The 21,610-nt window shown below is 42.7% G+C and overlaps 2 protein-coding genes and 1 long non-coding RNA gene across 7 annotated transcripts in view; 2 read left to right on the top strand and 1 right to left on the bottom strand.

Annotated features, from left to right (window-relative positions):
* The first annotated feature begins 181 nt into the window (after positions 1 to 181).
* On the top strand, positions 182 to 13,339 carry CACYBP (calcyclin binding protein). 2 transcript variants are annotated; one of them, XM_079106558.1, is made up of 6 exons: positions 182 to 544; positions 4,359 to 4,578; positions 5,236 to 5,332; positions 5,574 to 5,673; positions 6,913 to 7,010; positions 8,343 to 13,339. In XM_079106558.1, the coding sequence occupies exons 1-6, from the start codon at positions 197 to 199 to the stop codon at positions 8,497 to 8,499; spliced, it is 1,020 nt and encodes a 339-aa protein (XP_078962684.1). In that variant the 5' UTR covers positions 182 to 196; the 3' UTR covers positions 8,500 to 13,339. The 2 variants fall into 2 exon arrangements, with proteins under 2 accessions (XP_078962684.1, XP_078962685.1); XM_079106559.1 differs by lacking the exon at positions 182 to 544 and adding an exon at positions 665 to 1,044.
* On the bottom strand, positions 9,062 to 19,760 carry MRPS14 (mitochondrial ribosomal protein S14). 2 transcript variants are annotated; one of them, XM_079106560.1, is made up of 3 exons: positions 19,648 to 19,760; positions 16,180 to 16,338; positions 9,062 to 13,594 (listed from the first exon to the last, which is right to left on the bottom strand). In XM_079106560.1, exons 1-3 carry the CDS (start codon positions 19,690 to 19,692, stop codon positions 13,412 to 13,414), a joined length of 387 nt encoding a protein of 128 aa, XP_078962686.1. In that variant the 5' UTR covers positions 19,693 to 19,760; the 3' UTR covers positions 9,062 to 13,411. The 2 variants fall into 2 exon arrangements, with proteins under 2 accessions (XP_078962686.1, XP_078962687.1); XM_079106561.1 differs by lacking the exon at positions 19,648 to 19,760 and adding an exon at positions 18,876 to 19,299.
* A 170-nt stretch (positions 19,761 to 19,930) lies between these two features.
* Positions 19,931 to 21,610, top strand: part of LOC306641781 — a 53,888-nt gene continuing 52,208 nt past the window's right edge. For all 3 annotated transcript variants that reach the window (XR_013758278.1, XR_013758279.1, XR_013758280.1), the window contains exon 1: positions 19,931 to 20,026. This is a non-coding gene — a long non-coding RNA (uncharacterized lncRNA). The remainder of the gene's footprint in view (positions 20,027 to 21,610) is intronic.

The following is a 21,610-nucleotide window of genomic DNA, read 5'->3' as shown; positions in this document are numbered from 1 at the left end:
GGAGTTTCTCAGACTAGCCTTAGACGAGATGAGTGTCTGGTTACCCGGGTGTCCTGAAGAGGGAGAGGGCGGAAGTGGCCCACTCTCCAGCCAACTTCCGATTTGGACCCCGGAGATTCACGTCATTTCGAGGGCTGGGTTAAAGTAGCGGTTCCGAGGTGCGACTGCGCCGCCGGAGCCAACGCGATCCAAGCAAATGACTTCCGGGGCGGGGAGGAAGAGGAGTTACTCGTCGGAAGTTGCGCTTCGCTCGCGAGAGTTGAGCGTTGCTAGGCGCTCGCCGGAGGGCGGGGCCTGGCGGGGCGGGGCCGGCTGGCCGGCGGGCGGCGCTCGGGGTGGGCGGCGGCCTCGCGAAGGTTCCAGAGGCGCGGCGTGCGGAGGGCGGGCCGCGGTCTCGCGCAGGGTCGGTGTGCGCGGAGGCTGCGCCTGTCGGGTCTACGCTCGCGGCTTGCGCGTCGGCGCGGCGTTTCCTGTCCCTGGTGCACGGCTGCAGCGCGGGCCCGCGGCCGGACCCAGCCCCACCATGGCTTCAGCTCTGGACGAGGTAAGGGGCCGTCTGGGCCTGCGGCCGTCGCCGCGCCTCCCCGGCTCCGCGCCCCACTTGCCGCCGCCGGCGGGGCGGCGACGCCCGCCTGCAGGTAGTGCGGCGGCGCTGCGAGCGCCGGTCACCTTCACGTGTCTGCGGGCCCTGGGCGCCGCCGGTTGCGAGCTGGGGACAGGAAGCCTCGGCAGGTGAAAGCCGGCTGCAGAGACAGCCAGCCCGCGGTGGGAGGCTGTTGGATGTGTCCGCGCAGCTGTGTTACCCGGGGCAAGTTAACTCGCTTCTCTGTGCCCCCGTAGTGGTATCCGTCTCACAGGGTGGTTACGGTTGTGTTTAAGCAAGCGCTTGGCAAGCAGTGTCGGCTATGCGCGTTTTTTAAAAATAAGTGGAAAGCTAGTTGTAATTAATGGCAGGAAATAGGCCTGTTTTTAGCTCCTTAGACGCTGAACGTGGGCCAGTTAACTTTTTGGAGGCTTCCATGGCGCAGTGGCACAGAGGGGCTGGTCAGCGCTCCTTTTCCCGCCTGGGTAGGGGTCAGTGCATGATGCTGCTATTCAGGTGGGTGCTGGGTATCGATTAAGATCGCCTTCTGGAGAATTTCTGGGAAATCGCAAGTCTGTGTTTTTAAGTAAAAATGTGCCTGAAGAACTAATCTGGGTGACTTGCCACAGTGACGCTGTGACCTGAGGAGAGGCTGGGCTTGTGCTTTGCAGTCCCGCGTGTGGCTGGCTCAGTGTGGGTCCGCATCCAAGTAAGGAACGCTCTCAGTTTTAGAGACCGAGGTACACGTCTAGGGACGCTCCCTTTTTGTTGTTTGCCATAGAAGTCACCTTTTAAGCCATTTTAAGGTGTATATATTCAGTATTGGGCAACCGTAAGCATTACCTTGTTCTAGAACATTTTCATCAGCCCCAGGAAGTGCCCTGGAAACCCTCCCTCTGCGCTCTCCCTCGCCCCTGCAGCCGTGATCTCTCCTTCCTGCATTTGCCTCTTCTGGGCATTTCATATAGATGGAATCGTACTGTGTGTGGCCTCTTGGTTTTGGGCTCCTTTAGCCTAGGGTGTGTTCAAGTTCATGTTTGATGTCGCGTGTGTCGGAACACCCTTCCTAGGTAGGGCGGCATGGTGGGTGTTTTCTTTACCCACTCATCAGTTGGTGCACATTTGACTTGTTTCCCCTTCTTGATTATTAGGAATAATGCTTTGAGTGTTTGTGTACAAGTTTGTGGACTTACTTTCAGTTCCCTGGGTTATTGGTCTTACTTAAGCATGCAATTGCTAAGTCATATGGTGACTCTGAAGAAACTGCTAGACTGTTTCCAGAGTCGTCCTATTATTTTATATTCCCACCAGAAATGTATGAAGGCTTCAGTTTCTGCATGTAGTTGTCAACATGTTAGTTTCTGGGGCTTTTTGGTTTTGCTTTTATACTATCCTAGTAGGTATGTGAAGTCATATCTCATGCATTTGATGGGTTTCTCTAATGACTACACAGTTGAATATCTTTGTGCTTGGTGTCACACAGATATCTTTGGAGAAAAGTCCATCCAATCCTTTGCCCATTTTTGAGGCAGTTTGGTTTTGAGACCTCTAGAGAATAATTAGAAAACAGATTTAAAGATAAAGGGATAGTGGTAAAAGGGAAATATGATCTTTGCATTCACAAAACAAATGTGTGTCAAGAAGACAAGGAGGATTACAAGATAAATTAGATAAGAAACTGCATCTTAAAGCATGTGTTCAGAAACCACACCAGAAGAATGACCTTTGCTGGTTTTAGGTCTGCAGAGAACAACTGAGGAACAGTTGTGTGATTTGTTTCAGTGGATACCTTCATGGAGCTGAGAGCCAGAACTGGCAATAAAGAGGGCCTGGGAATTCAGCCACTGGGAATCCCTTGCTTAATAATTCTCAGTTCTTTGGAGTTGACTAGATAAAGGAATCCTAGTCTGATCCAAAAACAACCAAAACCTAAGGTTTAAAAATGTCCTTCCTATTTGTTTGTTTGTTTTTAATTGTAGATGGACACAATACCTTTACTTTATCTCTTTATTTTTATATGATGCTGAGGATCGAACTCAGTGCTCACACGAGCTAGGGGCTCCACCACTGAGCCCCAGCCCCAGCCTCCTATTTGTTTTTGAGAAATAAATCCCTGTTGTGGGAACAAATACACTCATTTTACATGTTATGTTGGTATTAGAATCAACATGAATTTTTGAAATCGTTATAATAAAGATTACTTTGAACTTAAACACTATGCTCAGAAGATGAGTTTGCAACTTTATTTTGTCTTATTAATAAGAGTTTTTCTTGGAGGGGAGGGGAGATAGACAGGAGCTGGGTACTGTTGGTTTTGTACCATTATGGATAGGCAAAACAACAGCATCTGAGTTAAAGGAGATAATAAAAGACAACAGGGCTGGGGCTGGGCTCAGTGATAGAGCGCTTGCCTGGCACTTGTGAGGTTCTGGGTTTGATCCTTAGCACCACATAAAAATAAATAAAATAAAGGCATGCTGTCTATCTATAACTACCAAAAGAATAAAAGAAGCATTCTTTTTCTGTTACATTTTGTGTGTGTGTGTGTGTGTGTGTGTGTGTGTGTGTGTGTGAGTGTGAGTGTGCTTTTGTTGCTGGAGATTAAACCCAGGGCCTTGTGCATGCAAGGCAAGCACACTACCAACTGAGCTATATCCCCAGCCCCAGTTACTACATTTTATAAGGCTAATAAACATAAAGGCTTTCAAACTTCATTGTACTGATATTATACTGAGTTATCAAGTATTTAAAGATTTTTATATTAAACCTTTTATTTAATCAAGTTATGAGGTAAGCTTTTTCTAATCAAGTTGCTACTATGAAACCAGAACTCAGTTGTTTGGGAAGATCTTGCACATTTTATGGCACTTATGTTAGAGTTAAGTGGGTGGTGGTGGGTGTTAGTTAAGCCCAATAGTTTTCTGAAAGTGTCTTTAATGATGGAACTTCATAAAAGTGTTGACTCTGCGTCCAGAAAGTAGAAGCACTTCAGTAGGTAATGTATTGGCACAAGAAGAAATCAAGTCTTTGAAAAAGACTCCTTTCCAAGAGTATGTTGCATTTTGGATCATTTGTCTGGTTTTTCCTGGGTGCAAGCAAGTCTCAGATGTCTAACTGTATCTATGATTGTTGCAGCTGCCAAACCAGACATTTTCTTAAAAGCAGGATTTAAAAAAAAATCTTTTGTCTTAAAAATTCAAACTTTTTTTTGGTGTGGGGGGTATTTGGGATGACATCAGTGAGGCAGTGAATGAAAATAGGACATTGCTTCAGTAAAGTTGCCATAGCCTGTCAGCATGGATTCCGTCAGCACTTTTAATATTTTTAAAAACTTCTAACATCTGATGATGTTAGACTAGGTGTTACAAAGACATCTGTTAACTCCTTTAAAAAAAATGCTTGTGTTCTCTTTTTTAATTCTCCAAAGTTTCTTGTAATAAAATGTCCTAAAAGAAAGGCAGATAATAGTCCACCAAAATGGAAAATACAGATGAACCTCTTGATTTTTAGCTATTTCAGTAAGTTGAAATGAGTGGTAGGAGCTGGGTGTGGCAGTGTACTTCTGTAATCCCAGCCAGTAGGGAGGCTGAGGCAGGAGGATTACATGTTTCAGGCCAACCTAAGCAATTCGAGATTGTCTCAGAATTTAAAAAGACTGGGGGTGTAGCTCTGTGGTAAAGTGGCCCTGGATTCAATACCCATTTCTGCAAAAAACAAACAAAAAAGTGGTAGGTCTTACTTATCACAGCTAATTTACCTTTTATTTTTAACACAGCTGCAGAAAGATCTGGAAGAGGTAAAGGTATTGCTGGAAAAGACCACTAGGAAAAGAGTACGTGATGCCCTCACAGCAGAAAAAAATAAGATTGAGACAGAAATAAAGAACAAGATGCAACAGAAATCACAGAAGAAACCAGAACTTCTTGACAATGAAAAGCCAGCTGCTGTGGTTGCTCCCCTTACAACAGGATATACCGTGAAAATCAGTAATTATGGTATGAGTAGGTCCCCTTGTCTAGTCTTCTCAGAAGAGCAAAAAGAAACCCTTCCTCCCATATTCTTGATATATGCTTTTATCTGTGGTTTGTCTATTTTTTTTTTAGCATTGACAGTTCATGTAGGTTAGTGTGACAATGTTTTGAAATGGCATTTTATTAGATATTAGTAGGTTAGTCAAATGAATGTATTTGGATGAAGAATTGGACTCTTAAACTTATATCTACAATGTCTTGGAAAGGAATTGAGGAAGTTGGGATTGTATTTTATATAAATAGAGATGATTGTAGAATTATTGCTCATGTTTAGCTATCCCACAAGGCAGACAATTAGCATTATATAGGTTTAGGAAAAAATATTTCCAAAAAAAAAAAGAGTAAATGAGTTTATTTAATCATCATATTTTCATTCTAAGGAAAAGAACATGGGCTTTTGTGTTCAAAAACCTGAATTTGAATCTAACTTTGGGTAGAGTGTGTTAACTATTTTGAGGTTTAGTTTTTCCATCTAGAAATTTTCTTAAGTTTTAATTTTCTTCATGTTACTGAATTTTCGTTTTTATTTTGCTGAATTTTATTATAAGCCACATACGTTGGCTAATCAAAAAGTGGTTTCAGAGATTTAACTTGTGCTCCATCTTTTATTGGTGTTGCTAGGATGGGATCAGTCAGATAAGTTTGTGAAAATCTACATTACTCTAACGGGAGTTCATCAGGTTCCCACTGAGAATGTGCAGGTGCATTTCACAGAGAGGTGAGTTTTCAACATAATGGGAAAGACAGTGCTCCTAAGTCAGTTTGCCTTATCTTTTCTGTAAAGTTTCTAAGATTCTGCTTAAATTTAGAATTAATCATGCTTTATTACTTTGCAGAGGTGTGAAAATCATATAGGATACCAACATGTACATACTGAAATAAAGCTGGGAACTTAAAGAAGAATTTTAGATTGCCTTTCATAGAACTGGAAAGATAATGCATTCACTATTGTGTTGTAGGTCATTTGATCTTTTGGTAAAGAATCTAAATGGGAAGAGTTACTCCATGATTGTGAACAATCTCTTGAAACCGATCTCTGTGGAAGGCAGTTCAAAAAAAGTGAGTGGTTTGTTTTTTGTCAGAATATTGTGAAACTTGTTAAATCGGGCTGATTTAGAATTGAGGTGAACTAGCATTGATTGGCAGACTGCAGACCAGTGTCTTCTTTGTAAATAGGTAATTGGAGCACAGCGTTCTTCTTTCTGTATTGCTGTGGCTGCCTTTGCGCTACAGTGGCAGAGTTAAGTAGCTGCAACAGATCATGTGCTCCATGAAACCTAAATATTTACTATCTGGCCCTTTACAGAAATATTTTTCCAACTCAGACTGTAGAAGAATAGATGGATTATAATATTGCATTAAAATCAGGTGGGAAATAAACTTTTAAGTTGTTTGAGAATGAGACAAGTTCAGTGCCAGCTTCATCACTTACTGGTTGTGACCTTTGGCAAAGCTTGTCACTTGGCCTCACTTTCACTAGTCCAGTGGTAATTTATTTCACAAAATTGTAATGATACACTGAAATGAACTATTACACATAATGTATTTAAAGTAATGGTAGCTATTGTTAGGTACACTGTATAAAGTTTCTGATGCATAAAAGGAGGTCTTAACTACTCGATCTAATTGTAGTAGAAGCTTTAATGAAACAATCTTAAATTTCATACTTCTCACTAACTCAGACAATTTTCTTTTCTGTCATTTGAATAAATGAGGTTTGATGCAGTCAGGTATGTAGACAAGTTGTTCTGCCATGTTATGGAATGTTAAAAGAAAATTTATTAGCTTGTGTCTCCTTGCATCCTTCTTCATCCTCCAGTCCTAAAGTTGAAGGAATGTTCAGATGTCTAGGAATGATATTGCTCCTTTCTCGCCCTCCCAACACACTTCACCCTGTATCGTTCTTTCCTTCAGTCACTAAAATTCAGCCAACTCCTCCCTTTCTTCAGACACCAGGGTCATCTCATCTCATCTCGGGGCCATTCTGTTAACTGTGCCAACTGCATAGAAATGTCCTTCTCCAAATCTTGTTTCCTCTTGAGAACTTTCCCAAGTGAAGCTCCTGCCCACATCCTCCATTAGCACCCTCTTTATCTTGATAGTATTTATTAGCATTTGAAGGGATTCACAATTATCTGTTTGCCTTCAGTGAGTGTTCCAGATTCTGACCTGTTTATAAAACTTTTTCTAGCAGCTAGAATAAGTCCCACACATACTAGGCACTTGAGTGAATAATTGTTTTCTAAATATACTAATCTCCATGTGTTATAAGTTGTGCTTTTTCCACTTTTCTTCCAGGTCAAGACTGATACAGTTCTTATTTTATGTAGAAAGAAAACAGAAAACGTGCGGTGGGAATACTTGACTCAGGTTGAAAAGGAATGTAAAGAGAAAGAGTGAGTCTCCTTTATTTCTTTAAGGATTTCAGCCATATTCTTGGTTGGGATTATGGGTTGATTTTATGGCTAATGGAGACTGACATGGCCATTTATCTTTTGTCATCCATTGACCAGCCCCATCGTCTTACGTCTGCTTTCAGTTGCCACAGCCCACTGTAAGAGGTGCCACCTGTCCTGCAGGTGGTTTTCTAGGTGTTTGCAGTTAGTTGGCTCTTTAGTACTGGCTTTCAGCCTGAGCACCATGGGGTGACAGATGCTGTGCCTGTTCCTAGGTATTTTGTTTCAGGAGTTCCAGAAAGGCCCAGATATTCATGAATGCACCTTAGTAATTCCTCAGATGTTTCTGATATGCACTTAAATTTCGTTACCACTGGTTAGGGGGAAAGATGAATATATTTATCCTTCATGACTGCATTGAGTTGCTTGGCTGACTGTTTCTCACTTCTCCTTTGGTAGACATGTACATTTGGGCTGTGGTTGGCTAGAGTGAGGGATACCAAAACAATCTGAGGAACTGATTTTAAATCCAGACTGAAATTACTGAGTACGGGGACCCTGTCTTATTGTTTATATCTCCAGTGCCCATTGTAGAATCTGGCAATTAATGAATTGAATGCACATTTGGACTTTCATTGAATTGGAGGTACTGATAGTATTTATTCAAAGACTCTTACCACCAGGCCCAGATCCATGTATCTCAGACTTAAGAGAAGCGCTTTTCTGATTAAAATGCAGGCACTTCAGTATGTATCCTTGTATACTGTTAATGCTTGTGGGTTTTCCCCTCAAAGTCTTTTTAAAAAACATAATTAAAAAAAAAATGCTCTTAAAAATCAAAAACCAAGTTGGGCTCCATGACACATGCCTGTAATCCCAGTGACTCAGAGGCTGAGGCAGGAAGATAGTGAGTTCAAAGCCAGCCTCAGCAAAAGCAAGGTGCTGAGCAACTCAGTGAGACCCTGTCTCTAAATAAAATACAAAATAGGGATGGGGATGTGGCTCAGTGGTCAAGTGCCTGAGTTCAATTCCTTGTACCACCTCCCCACCACCCTCCCAAAATCAAAAGCCAAATAAGTGAATCCTCATTAGTTGGCCTGCTAAAAAATCACTTGAAATCGCACTGCCCCATAACTGTGATTTTGGTGACCACTCCTTGGTGCACTGTGTGTGTGTACATGTGGTTAGTGGGTATTCAGATGAATTTGTATATTTGGATACTCCAGCGTCCTCTTATCCACCCCACTATTTCCTACCAGTGTTAATCTGACATTGTATCTTTCCGTGCTTTGATTTCTTCATTATCGCATGTTTGTTCTTTCTTTTTAATAGAAAGCCTTCGTACGACACTGAAACAGATCCTAGTGAGGGATTAATGAATGTTCTAAAGAAAATTTATGAAGATGGAGATGATGATATGAAGCGAACCATTAATAAAGCCTGGGTGGAATCAAGAGAGAAGCAAGCCAAAGGGGATACAGAATTTTGAGACTTTTTAAAAAAAGTTTTTCTGGGAACTGTGATGTGGAAATATGGATGTTTCCAAGAAGGGAATGTTGGAGAGCTGCACATATAAATTTGACATACTATTTACACAGTAAAGGCAGTAAATTCTCCATTTCTTTACTGGAGGATTTATTTAAATAAAATGTGCTTATTAAATACTTACTCCAAAGATGGTTTCATTGGTACCTGGTCATTATTTTTCCCCCAAGAAAGGGTTATATGGTATTTTCATTGAAATGTAAAAAGCGAGTCTTACCTATGAAAATGGTACATTATGTGTATTTTTGTTCAGCTAGAAATATTTGCTTGCCTGTAAGTTAGTACATCAGCTCCCACCAATGTAATGAGTAAAAACTGAAGTTTTGCATAAAATGCAGTTGTACTTGTGCTTAAAAGTTGCTGTAGAGTGATTGCTTATTTCCGACTTAAGCAGTGCATTACCATGCACTACCAGTCACATGTTTGTGTGTAGATTTAAATAATTACAGAATTGAAATTGAAACTAAATCAAAACAAAGATAAGCATCTTTTTTAGGAGCAATTAGTAAGGTCTGCTGTGGATTAGATGGCATATAAAAGTAATAACCATTAAGCAAAAAATTTGAAAATTCATCTATTTCTAGGTTCAATAAAGTTGGATTTTTATTTAATGGAATAGCTTTTCTCTGTCTGTTCAGGAGTATGTCAGAAAAGCTAGGCTTTCCTAAAATCAGAAGCCAGAGCAAAGTGCCATGATCTTCATTCACTGCATTTTACTGGAGGTATTAGTGCAGTTAGATGGAGGAAGCCATTAGAGGATCCAAGAGGACCAGCTGGATCTAAAGCTACAGCTAACCAGAATTTGGTAAAAGTGGCAGGCAGGTATTAGGAAAGCATTAGAAAGCATACTAGTGTTGGAAGCCATGGATGGAATTCTGTTAAAACAGAAAAGTAAAGGAAAACTATGTCAATGGTTTTATTCCTTCTAGATTTTAAATCAATTGATTTTAACTATATAAAAATACATGGCAAGAAAGAGTACTATAACTAAAACTAATGACACATTGAAAAGATTCCAACAATTAACAGATAGTTTACAGGGGAAAAAAATGTAAATGACCTGTAACATAAAAAGATGTTCTTGTTCAGAAAAGAAATTAAACTACACTGTTTCTTATCTATCACTGGGGAAAACGCCAGGAGATTAACGTATTAGTGGTATTGTGTTAAGGCCATGGAGGAATAAGGATGCGTGGAATGGAAGGAAAATAAGTGTTTCATCTCTGGCTTAGAAATCTGGGGTCTGTGCAAAAGATAAACTGGCCAGAATTTGGAATGATCTATACAGAAGATTGGAAACACCCAAATATCTATTAATGGGACTAGCTAAATGGTAGGTACATCCACATGGGGCAGTACCTCCAGCCATACAAAAAAATTTCTATATAGTGACACACACAGATCACCAGGATAGAGTAGGAAAGCACAAAACAGTGTACATACTACCTTTGTGTAAGAAATGGTTAGAAATGTGAATATGCTTTTTCTACTTTAAAACAATTAGGAACTCAAAAGTAATAAAATTGTCACCAGTAGGGAAGAAAGGAGATGAAGTTAAAATACTTATATAAATGTACCTTTCTCTACATTTTTTACTTTACATCTAAAACATAATTGAAAATGTAAAAATAACCCTAAATTTGAAAGTAAACCAAACTCTTGGTCCATTCCTGCTGCTATAACAAAATGTTTTCAGATTAATTTGTAAATAGTAGAAACTTATTTCTCAGTCTGAAGGTTGGGAAATCCAAAATCAGAGTACTTGCACTGCTATTTGGTGTTTGGTAAAGGCTTTTGATTTCCAAGATGATGCTCTCTCAATATTCTCACATGGCTGAACTGTGCAAAAGGGACAAAGTGTTAACGCAATCCATGAAGGTGGGACTTCCTCAAGGTTTCACCTCTGCATACTGTTGCACAGGGATTGATAAATTTCAACATGAATTTTGAAAGGGCACATGCAAACCATAACATGTCAAGTAAGCAGTATAAAATTCAAGTAACTTGAGAACACAGTATTTGTTCATTGCTAGTGAGATGGACTGTAAGACAAAAATAACCACAAAGAAATCTGAAACTGCAGTCACTGGACTAGTAGCAAAAGTTCTGTGTTGAACAGGCTTCTCATTAGAGCTAAGATTTTTATGTAAAAGACATTAAAGAATAAAATCAATTTAAACTCCATTTTTCTCTTAAAAGATATTTTTAAGCAAGGCAATGACAGTTCAGTAGTCGTGAGCACCTCTGGAGCTCAGTGTGATCCCGAAACGCCATTTCTTACTAAGAGGACCAGGAACCCTTGAAGAAAATGCCAGGCAGGAAACAGGTTACCTTATGCCAGAGTGCAAGGAAGTATTAATCTTGTACCAAGTCAAAGGATGTATGAGCTTACGGGGTTTCCACTGGTAATGGAACAATTTGAGCATCAAAAATAACAGTGGAGTAGACTGAATCTGTACAAATCCACAAGTTCATGAAAAGAGTGAAAAACATTTTAATTGGCTTGAGTTCTAACTTGGTTATTTTGAAAACATATCGCCCTGTCTTGAAAAAATATATTTTGGAGAAGTAAATTGTTAAGGGATAGTTCCCTGCAGAAAAATTCTAGCTAATGCAAAAACAAAAAACAGAATTAGAAAATCATTATTGCAACCTCTAGTGAAATAGATCAAGGTATGATCATTAATGTGTAAACCCCATTCAGCAACAGGTTAGTGAGTGGCAAACTTCAAACGCAGGTGTCAGACTCATCCTACTTGAAGTCACTGATAATCTAACCATCAGAACAAGTTGGGCACCCAGGTAATGCTCCTTCTGTTGTGGTATGACAAGTACACAGCACCACTAATGAAAATTCATCCCTGAACCTGAATCCAGTCCAGCAAGACCGGTTTACATGAAATTTGGGGGTCAGAGGAATGGGGAAACGTGGAAAAAGCCAAAAATCTAATATGAAGACATTGCGCGAGACAAATGGCTTGATTTCTCCAAGTGGATGGGGCTGGGGCTCAGTGGTAGAGCGCTTGCTTAGCACATATGAGGCACTGGGTTTGATCCTCCGCACCATACATAATAAAAAGTTATGTCCATCTACAACTAAATATATTTTTATAAAATGAATGACATAAAGAGAAATTTGGAAAAGGAGCCTTAGGAAACCCAATGAAACATATTCACATAACCCAAAAGGTGAGGCATATACTACCAATGACATGCCAAAAGTAAGCAAATTTGGTTGTTCTAGTTATGATTTGATTAACATCAGTTACTAGTTGAGATATTAGGGCATTCTAGTTGGTAATTTGCCATATATTAAGGAAATATGACTCCAAGGTATACCACAATTTCCTCATATCTCTGTCCCTACCTGAGTTAGACTCTGGTACCCAGGTGTATACTAGACTTCATCAGATGATAGGTATCTCAAACGTTGCACAACTAAAACCTGAACTTAGAGGCCTGTTTCTTCTAACCCTGTTCCGTTTTCCATTATTTTCTGTCTTGGAGTTGCCCTCTGCATTTATCTTACCAGGAATCCAGAGAGTCATCTTTCCCTCTTAAATTATGTAATTAGTCTCTTAAGTCCTACCTAGTTTTCTTTCCTAAGAAATACTTTTCAAATCTGTCCTCTTTTCTTTGCTAATGCCACTACCTTAGTTCAGGCCCTCAATTCCTGAAGTCAAGACAGCCTCCTGACTGGCTCCTGCCTTAGACATTCCCCTTCATGGCCATCTATGACACAGCTATCAGCGATCTGTAGAACAGATCATTCCTTTGCTTAAAACTCTCCAGTACCTGGTATTTAAATGAAGCCAACCCCTTCACAGGATGTGAAATCCTCCATGTCAGGGCCCTTATGTTGTGCTTCATATTGCTGATGTTTTGTTTCGTTTTGTTTTTGAGATGGTGTCTTACTATATTGCCCAAGCTGATTTCAAAACTCCTGGCTCATGGAATCCTTCTCCCAAATAGCTTCCTGGGTAGCTGGGACTATAAGCACACACCAAAGCACCTACCTGAAGATTTTATATGTAAGTTTCATATGTATGTTAAGTGAGTTCTTTCATATTACTATGTATATCTTTTTATCATTGGGCTGATCACACTGTTGAGTTACTGCACAAGAAAACCTGCTGAATATAGGGAATATATATTCCAACAAAGCTTGAAGAGGCATATTTTGTATTAAAGATGTATTAAGAAAGCACTCAGTGGTTCTTCTGTTCAGCTGTCACACAAAGCAGTTGAGCATTAGCCAGTAATACAGGTAACTTCTATACAGTAATACCTGTAACTTCTGATCCGCTGTTAGATCTCTAACAACTAATAGTAAGGCCTCGGCAGGACAGGGAAGCCAGCCCAGGATTATAAACTGCCTGTCAAGTAGTTGGGTTATCTATAAGATAAAACTGTTTTACCAAGTAACTCTATTCAAAAAATATAGAAACCCTCATGTGTTACTAAAAGATTAAACTTGAAAGAAAAGGATGCATGGAGAGCATAATTTCACAGAAAATACTTTTTATTGCTCTACTCTTTGTATCATGTATGTGAACAGTATGTTTAATCTATTAAAGAGAGAAGATAATTTAATGACAGAAGGAAACATCCAAATTTCTTCATTTCAAATAAGAAAGCAATTTAACTGTAGGTAGCATAGGGTAGATGAGGCCACTCTCCTGGACCCCTATATAAGCTAGGATGTCTGTTAGAAAAGTCTCAGTTGGGGATGTGGCTTCAAGGTACAGCACTTGCCAGGCATGTGTGAAGCCCTGGGTTTGATCCCCAGCATCACAAAAAAGACAGAAGAAAAGTCTTTTCTTCCTTGAAAGCCTAGTTGGTTCTGGAGCAGATTTTTACCATATTGCTCGCTGGACCCCAGAAAGTTGCCCGTGGTCAGCTAAGTGACGGAACACGATTCGACTAAGCCGCCAGCGACGCTTTACACCACGTGGACGGGATGTCATGACACATCGATTTCTAATCCGAACAGGACAGCTATCCCGGGGAAGGGCCGCGATTTCTTTATCAGCCATTTCCTAAGGGAAATCACAACATTAGGACACAGACCATATGCATTTACTTATTCTAGACGTTAAAGAACCCTGGACACAGCAGTAAACCTTACCGGAAGGCTGCCAGAATAGTCTGACATCTCCTAGCATGGTTTTTATGATTTGAGACTTTAACATAGAGTCATAAAAATTCACAAATCAAGGGCTGGGGATCTGGCTCAGCAGTAGAGCACTTGCCTACCATGTGTGAGGACCTGGGTTCAATACCCAGCACCACCAAGAAAAACAGAAAAAGAAAAACGTGTTGGGTGCAGTGATGTACACCTGTAACCCGGGAATCCCACAGCCTAAGGCAGGAGTCCAGCCTGGGCAACTAAGCAAGACCTGTTTCCAAAAAAAAAAAAAAAAGGGTCCAGGGGATATGCTTCAATGGTGAAGTGCCCCTGGGTTTAATCCCAGTGCCAAAAAAACAAAACCCCCACAAATTAAATGAGATAATGCATATAGAAAGCCACTAAAGGGGCTGGGGAGATGGCTCAGTCGGTAGAGTGCTTGCTTTGTAAGCACAAGGCCCTGGGTTCCATCCCCAGCACCCAAAAAAACAAACAAAAAACCACTAAATTAACCAACTATTAAGCATTAATAGTTCCATAACGGAGTCTTGAGTCAATGTGGTTTTCGTCAATGGTTTGTTCTTTGAATGGTTGCAAAAACTGTAGACAATCTTAACTGAGGACTGTACAAACATGAAGGTGTGGTATCCAACTGCAGGCTTAAACTGTTTAAAGCATTATAAACCTTCATTTCACAACAAGATTGCGTAAGGACACTGGCAGTGATGAGACTCGTGCATTATTTTTTTCCAGTAGTGAACTCTATGAAACCCCAGCCCATTCAACAGGCACATGGCAGAAGAGCACTGCTGTTGGTGTTCATGGGGGATTGTGTTCCTTCAATGTATTTGGGCCTTCTGTATTACACTCTAGATATTAAATTAAATGTGCCTTGGAAAAAAAAAAAATAGTTCCAGGGCTGGGGATTAGCTCAGTTGTTAGAGTGCCTGCCTCGTGTAAGGCCCTGGGTTTAATCCCCAGCACTGGAAAAAAAAAAGTTCCTGATCTCTGTTTATGCATATGTTGCTATTATGAAATACATAAAGAATAAAACAAAATGGCATGACAGAGTCAATGAGGAGTGGATACCAAGTGCTGTTTAAGTGGAGAGGAGAGACGCCTGGGCTGCAGCAGACCTTCACAAATGCTACAAGCTGGCGACTCATGCATGGCTTCTCTTGTTCCCAAAGTGATTTAAGGCAGTCTACAAGTGAGGACACTGGGCAGGGAAATCAAAGTAGAAAAGATGCATGCCTTAGGACACAAGAAGTACACACTGAGAAAGCCTATAAGCCTCTGGAACCGGGTTGTAATTTGGTTTGTGAGCTACTCGGCGGCAGCAGAGAGCCACGACCAGTTTCCACATTCATTCTCTGCAGTGCTGTTGCTGGTACTGACATCAGAACCAGGTCCTCATCAGTAATGCACCCAATATTTCCCTCTAGCTTTACTGACACATAATTCACAACTAAAATGTGCCTTTCAAGGTACAGGACATGATTAATATATACATACATGTGAAAACGACCCTGATCAAGCTAATAAAGATATCCGTCATCTTACATAATCACCTTGGTGTGGATGTGGTGAGAACACTCCTATCCCCTTGGCAAATTCCAGGCACACAGGACAGTCTTACCGATGGCAGCCACGCGCTGTGCTCTGGTGTCCCTGCACATTTCCATCTTCTAACCGAGTGTGTGCCCTTGACCAACCCCACCCGGCCTGCTGGCTCTAAGCAGCCACCCTTCTGCTCTCTGCTCCTGTGGTCACGGTGTCTTCGGCAGTGTCTAAGGGCTTCTTCTTACTACTCCTTAAAGCCAATATGGTAAAAGCCATAACTGAGTGGTCCCGGGCATTTAGTTTTCTGCTCATCAGGTTTAGTCTAGATAAAATGTAAAAGAACCTATAGAAATGAACAGAGTGTATTCTGTTCTTCCAACCTCTATAAATGTCTTTTTTTCACATCTGAGCTTTGGCCTGAGTCCGACTCATACTCTGGCAAGGCTCTCGCTTCTCCCTCCTGACACAGACGGCTCTTCAGGACAGGTGTGCTACATCACGTTTAGGTGCAGGATCTTAGACTTCAGGGGATCAAGGAGGGTTGACACCCTTTTATTCGACTTGAGGAGCATGACAAGAAAGGAAGCCCAAATGGCAGACCATCTCAGCACACACAGGTGGGCAAGGGAGCCCAGGAAGATGGGTCCTGACCAAGGAACCGTTCAGGTCACAGGCAAGGCACCTGAGGCACCCTGCCCCACGCATCAGCAACTGTCCCAGTGCCCTGATTGCTAAAAAGCGGGGATGAAGGCTAGTTAGGAGTGACGATTGTCTTTGATCCTAAACTCAACAAAGTCTCAAGGCTGTTTATGTTGATCTGGACAACTGGATCTTATTCTCCAGAAATGGTACATACTTAGTCACAACAAACAGTATCAAAAGTGATCTGGTGTGAGTTAATGAAGCTGAGGTAAAGGGACTCAGTTAGCTAACCTGAAGATCTTTTGGCAAAATGGTATTCTTCCTGAGTGAATTGATCCGCAGCCTCTCATCCGCATATTCATAGGCCATTTTTCGTCTCTTCACATCACGCAACATCCTCCAGTCTACATAGTAGCTGCGGACCTGGCGTGAAGCTAACGAAGGAACCACCTACAAGAGAGAGGCCAGAACATGTGAAGGACATGGACGGTCAGGCCCCAGCTCTGCAAGTGTTCCCCAATCAGCAATCTTCAAGTCACTATTTATGATGTAGCATGTTTTAAAAAGTTATTTTGGATCATTTTAATATTTCAAAATAACAGACTTCCCAATTCAAAAATAAAAGTCAGAGTGGTAATAATTAGCATGATGCCAATAATGTGTGTTGGGCAGTGATAAATTTTCAGAAAATTTTAATATAATTCGGTTTGTCTTTTATTTAGGTTAGTAATTACATGGTTCAAAAAGTGTAACCACAATACAGTGAAGACTCCCTCTCACTCCATTCCCACTTTCCTTGTGCTGCCCCCCAGGTTCAGGTCTCCACTGCTACTTGTTTCTTATATATCCTTTCAGAAGTTTTTGCCTATTAAATACATAATTATAGTCCTCCTCCCATCTCCGCATAACACTGTATCTCAGATATCTTCATTATCTGTGTGCAAAAACTTTATCTTCATTTTCTCTACGTTGTATAACATTCCACTGAACAGATGCACAATTTAGCGCCTGACCTGCTACTAGACAATCAGATCATTCATTAGACCTCACTGTTTACCATTACAAACAGCTGCAATTAATAACATCTTACAAGAATCATTTAATATGTATACCTACATATCTGCATACATTTTTCTAAAATTTTATATACACACACACACACACACCCATACATATATTAGTTGTTGTTTTTGCTTCCCCAGTGCTGGAGACCAAACCCAAGGCCTCAGGCGTAACCGGAAAACACACTACCACTGAGCTATACTCCCAGACCTCTATTTTAAAAAATAACCGTTCATTTTTTCCACTTTTTTTTGGACTATAAAAATAACACACTTTAAAATAAACTCTCGATTGGCCTGTTATTTCTTCTGTGAGTGTTTTATGTCCTCCATCCATGTCTTACCAGCTTCTGACAGGGCTTTACATGGGACTGTCCTGTCCTACAGAAATCCTGCACTGCTGCTTCTCCTGCCCTTCTTCACCGCCCAATATTCCTCCGCAGACCTTCCATTCGTGGTCTACCATCATCAAACTTTTCTGAATCCTCAGTTTCTTCTCTTAACATTTTTCTCCTTTTTGCTCTAGCTGAATCTTGAATTCCTCCTGACAGCCCCCCCGACAGCTCTTTCTCTGCCAGGACTCGGTCTAGAAGTGGGTGAATCTTTCTTGCTCTGCACTGCAGCCTCCAGACCCTCCTTCCTTTCTGAAAGCCCTGGCTTTGGTGCAGTCGTCTACCACAGGCCTTGCCACTGCTTTTCATTTTTCACTGATCTGAATCCTGGCTCATGGTCACACTCCAGTAATGTCTTAATTATCGGTGATTTCAATATATATGAAACCACACCTGATCACTCTGTTCTTTGAACTCCTATCCTTCAGGGATTTTTGTCCTCCACTCTTCCTTAACTCCTAACTTCCATGCCTAGGCCTCTTACCACCAATAAGAGCAACCCCTCCATCACCTCAGTTTTGTCAATCTCATCCTGTCACTTCGTTCTGGCTTGTTCTAACACCTCAATAACAACTTCTCTGGAACTTTCAATCCATTGATCCTATCGTCTTTTCACTGTCTCAGCTGTTAATATTTTGTCTTCCTCTCTTACCCAGTTTGAATTCCGTGGTAAGTACAGTGTTTCTAGTACAGCCTCAACTCCTTGGCCCCTCTGTCACTTCTCTGTACTTACTCCCATTCTCCTGATTATTCTTCCTGTCTGGACTATTTTATGTTGTCTCCTCTTTTCTTTCTTTTCTGAGGCAAGGTCTATGAGCTCAACTGGAACTCCCAGCTTAGCCTCCTGAGTAGCTGGGACTACAGATGTTCCTTTTTTCTTAAACCCCTGTTACCTGCTCCCACTTTCTTATACTCTTGACTTCAATTCCTCCTTAATTAAAAAAAAAAAAAAAAAAAAAAAAAGAAGCAATCAGAGAATTTCCAAAACTTCCACTACCACATCTATTCATTCAACCAGCATCATACATTCTGTTACCCATTATTATGGATCTGCTCTGTTCAATACAGTGGCCACTAGCTACATATATGGGTAGTAAGCACTTGAAATCCAGCAACTTCTTGTACGTCTTGATTTTAATTAATTTATAGAGTAAAACGGTAAGCTTTGGTAGAACTACATTTTCTAGTTTAATGGTGGAAAATTTAGCTTCCAAATTGAAATATGCTTTGAGCATAAGACACGAACCAGATTTTGAAAATCCAGTATGAAGAATGTAAATGTCATGGATTATTTTAATATTTATTACGTTAAAATAACATTTTGGAAATACCTGGTTAGATAAACTACATTAAAATGCATTCCACCCATTCCTTTTTACTTTTCTAATATGACTACTAGAAAAATTTTAATTTATGCGGTTGGGAATGTAGCTCAGTGGTAGAATGCTTGCCTACCACGCACAAGACTCTGGGTTCAATTCCCAGCACCACAAAAATAAGAAAAGAAAATTTATTAAAAGTATGTGGCTCTCACCATATTGGAATAGTATTGCTACAGATGAACTATGTCCAATGTTCAAACTTCATAAACAAGACCCCAACACCCTTGCCTGCACATTCAGCAATTTCTCCCTTCCTACATCATCCATTTTTCCCCCTTCAGAGGATCTTTCTCTTTAATATACAAATGTACTGTTAATTCTGCCACATTAAAGGAACTCGCTCTCAATGCACCCCTCTCTCTCTAGCTGCTGACCACCCCACTTTCTCTTGCCTTTACAGTAAAACTCCTTCAAAAGTCGTGTCCACACTCGGTCTCCAATCGCTTTCCTCCTATTCTCTCTGGAACCTTTCCTCCCTCATCACACTGCCACCTCTGCAGCCATTCGCGGCCCTTCCTCCCGGCGGCCGGGCACCTCTGCGCAGGCTCGCCCACCCGCGCTCCCGGGAACTCGGTCACCGCCTTCCGCGCCACTCACTGCCCTGGCTTCTCTCTTCCCTGGCCCACAGCTCGTGTCCTTGGCATGGTCGGAGTCTCAGACCATCCTCTGACCCCTTCTCTTCGACACCTAGTCTCTCCTGAGCAGGAGTCGCTCTCGCAGCTTCCAACGCTAGGCTGTCACGTGGTTACGAATACAAATTTACACCTGTCGTTCCGACCTCCCCGAGTCGGGCCGGAGGCGGAAGTGGTGGGGAGAAGCCTGGGATGGGTCGGCGATGGGTGCTACGGTGGTAGGGTCTTGGGGACCCGTAGGTTTCGGGACTCAGGGATAAGAGTAGGGAGGCGGTAACAGCGCGGGCCTGACCTGCCGGAACGTCCGCAGCACGGCGCCCAGCATGGAGGCCGCCATCTTGTCCGCCGCAAGACAAACCGCCGCAACTTTATTGACACGGGCGGAAGCAGCGGGTGTAGGGCGGGGCCTGGGCTGTGGGGCGGGGTCTGGGCTGCGAGGCGGGCCTGGACCGCGGGGCGGAGCCTGGGCTGTGGGGCGGGGCGGGGCGGGCGCGCGGAGGCGGGTCTTTAGCTTACAAGAAAGAGGGCGAGTTGAGGGGCTAAGCTCTCGCGGGGTTTCCCGCTACTGGGCACATCACAAGTCTGGGAAGAGGACTTTGGCAGTGCTGGCACCGTCGGATGCGCTGCGCGTGCTGGTCCCTTTACGTCCGTCTACACGCTTGCTTAACCGAGTAGGCGCCCACCCGCCTGCTGTCATTCGCCCCACCCACAGCTTGCCGCCCCCGCCCCCGTGCTCTCCTCCGCTCGGGCACTACCTGACGGGACCCCAGGCGTCACGTGCTCCGGGCCAGCCTGCTGGAGACCTTGCCCTCCCTCTTCTCCCCACTGTAATGGAGGTGGCGATGGTGATCATGGCGGTGGTGTGGTTCCCATTATGTGTCTAGGGCTTTTATGTGCATTATATCTGTATTGGGGGTTTAGGTGAAAAGGACCTAAGCACTGTTGTTTTCCGGGGCGAGGGGACATTGCCGTTTAAAACCTGCTGTTTTCGGTCTGTAGTACAGGGAACTTTGGGGGCATCTTGATAGCGGCGGCCTTCTCTCTGGGATGACCCTTGGAAGGGCCCTTTCCACTATGTGGACGTGAGGCCCACTCATGGCTTCGGTGGGAGAGTCTCAAGGAGTCGATCCAAGAGCTCGGCAAGTGCCTGTGTCGTGGACGCGTTGCATGGCCCAGGAGAGGGCGTGTGGTGTTCACATCTGCACTCTTACACGGGAACCTTCTGGGCGAAAGGAGGGCGCCTTTCTTTAGAAGTCCAGGTTTACAGGAACATGTGTAAGGAAGTGGGAGTGGGGCTTCCGACAGGCCAACTGGCAGGAAAAGACGACATGAGCCCCTGTAATGCCAGAATCAGAAGAGTCCTAGATGAGGGTCAGAGCATCTGTCTAAGCCCATGTTACATCTTTCTCGCCCCACAACTAGGGTCATCTTCTGTGATCAGCTCATGAAATGGGTGCAGTGAACTTATGCTTCCTTTTTCTAAAATTAGTTCCGTCTCCCAGTAGGTTATGTTCTTTCCTGCATTACTGTATGACAGGAGTCAAGGCCAAGAACCCACCTCCACAATCCCGTAGGAAGAATAGTCAGGAGAATTGCATACATCTAGAGTGAGCTCAGGGAAGGCCAGGTCTTTCCAGGAGCTGGTCAGAAAGACTCAGGTGTAAGCCAGGAGCCAAGCAGCCCTGACTGTTGCCCTGCTGAAGACGGCAAAGTGGTGATGGAAGTAGGGATTGCCCAGGATCTAGTGCCCTCAGATGGGATGGGGTGGGTGTCCATGCACTGGAAACCCCTGGTGCAGCTCTGCTAGCTTTTCACTGGTTTATTATAAAGGATATGATGGACACAGAAGGATATTCAGGTGGAAGTGATGCCTGGGGCAAGGTACAGGAAAGGCACACGGAGCCTTCATGCCCTTTTCACCAGCCAGGAACTGCGACACCTTTAGCTACCTTGAAACACCTGAAAGTGTCTTTAAACAGCATTAGTGTTGACTAGACGGAAAGACCCAACCAGAACAACTGTAGAGGAGGAAAGATTGATTTAGGGGCACAACCCATAGACAACAGGCTCTATTCCTTAGGTCTGGAGGCGAGGCAGGACATCATGGTGGGAAAGTGTGGCAGAGGGAAGGAAGCAGCTCACATGGTGATCAGGAAGCAGAGAGAGGTCTCCACTCACCAGATACAAATGTACACCCCAAAGCCACACCCCTGATTCCTACCTCCTCCAGCCACGCCCTACCACTTCTCTTACCC

The sequence above is a fragment of the Sciurus vulgaris genome (genome assembly GCF_902686455.1).
Source record: "Sciurus vulgaris genome assembly, chromosome: 12".
In the NCBI taxonomy this organism is placed as follows: Eukaryota; Metazoa; Chordata; class Mammalia; order Rodentia; family Sciuridae; genus Sciurus; species Sciurus vulgaris.
Note: the sequence above shows the minus strand (reverse complement) of the source record. Positions and strands in the feature narration are given on the sequence as shown.

Excerpts from the sequence above, each read along its gene's own strand:
- CACYBP (XM_079106558.1), top strand. The coding sequence starts at position 197 with ATGACTTCCGGGGCGGGGAGGAAGAGGAGTTACTCGTCGGAAGTTGCG. Across the intron at positions 4,579-5,235 it reads CGTGAAAATCAGTAATTATG|GATGGGATCAGTCAGATAAG; the intron begins GTATGAGTAGGT and ends TGGTGTTGCTAG. Across the intron at positions 5,333-5,573 it reads CAGGTGCATTTCACAGAGAG|GTCATTTGATCTTTTGGTAA; the intron begins GTGAGTTTTCAA and ends ATTGTGTTGTAG.
- MRPS14 (XM_079106560.1), bottom strand. The coding sequence starts at position 19,692 with ATGGCGGCCTCCATGCTGGGCGCCGTGCTGCGGACGTTCCGGCAG. Across the intron at positions 16,339-19,647 it reads TGCTGCGGACGTTCCGGCAG|GTGGTTCCTTCGTTAGCTTC; the intron begins GTCAGGCCCGCG and ends TCTCTCTTGTAG. Across the intron at positions 13,595-16,179 it reads TTTTGCCAAAAGATCTTCAG|GAAATGGCTGATAAAGAAAT; the intron begins GTTAGCTAACTG and ends GATTTCCCTTAG.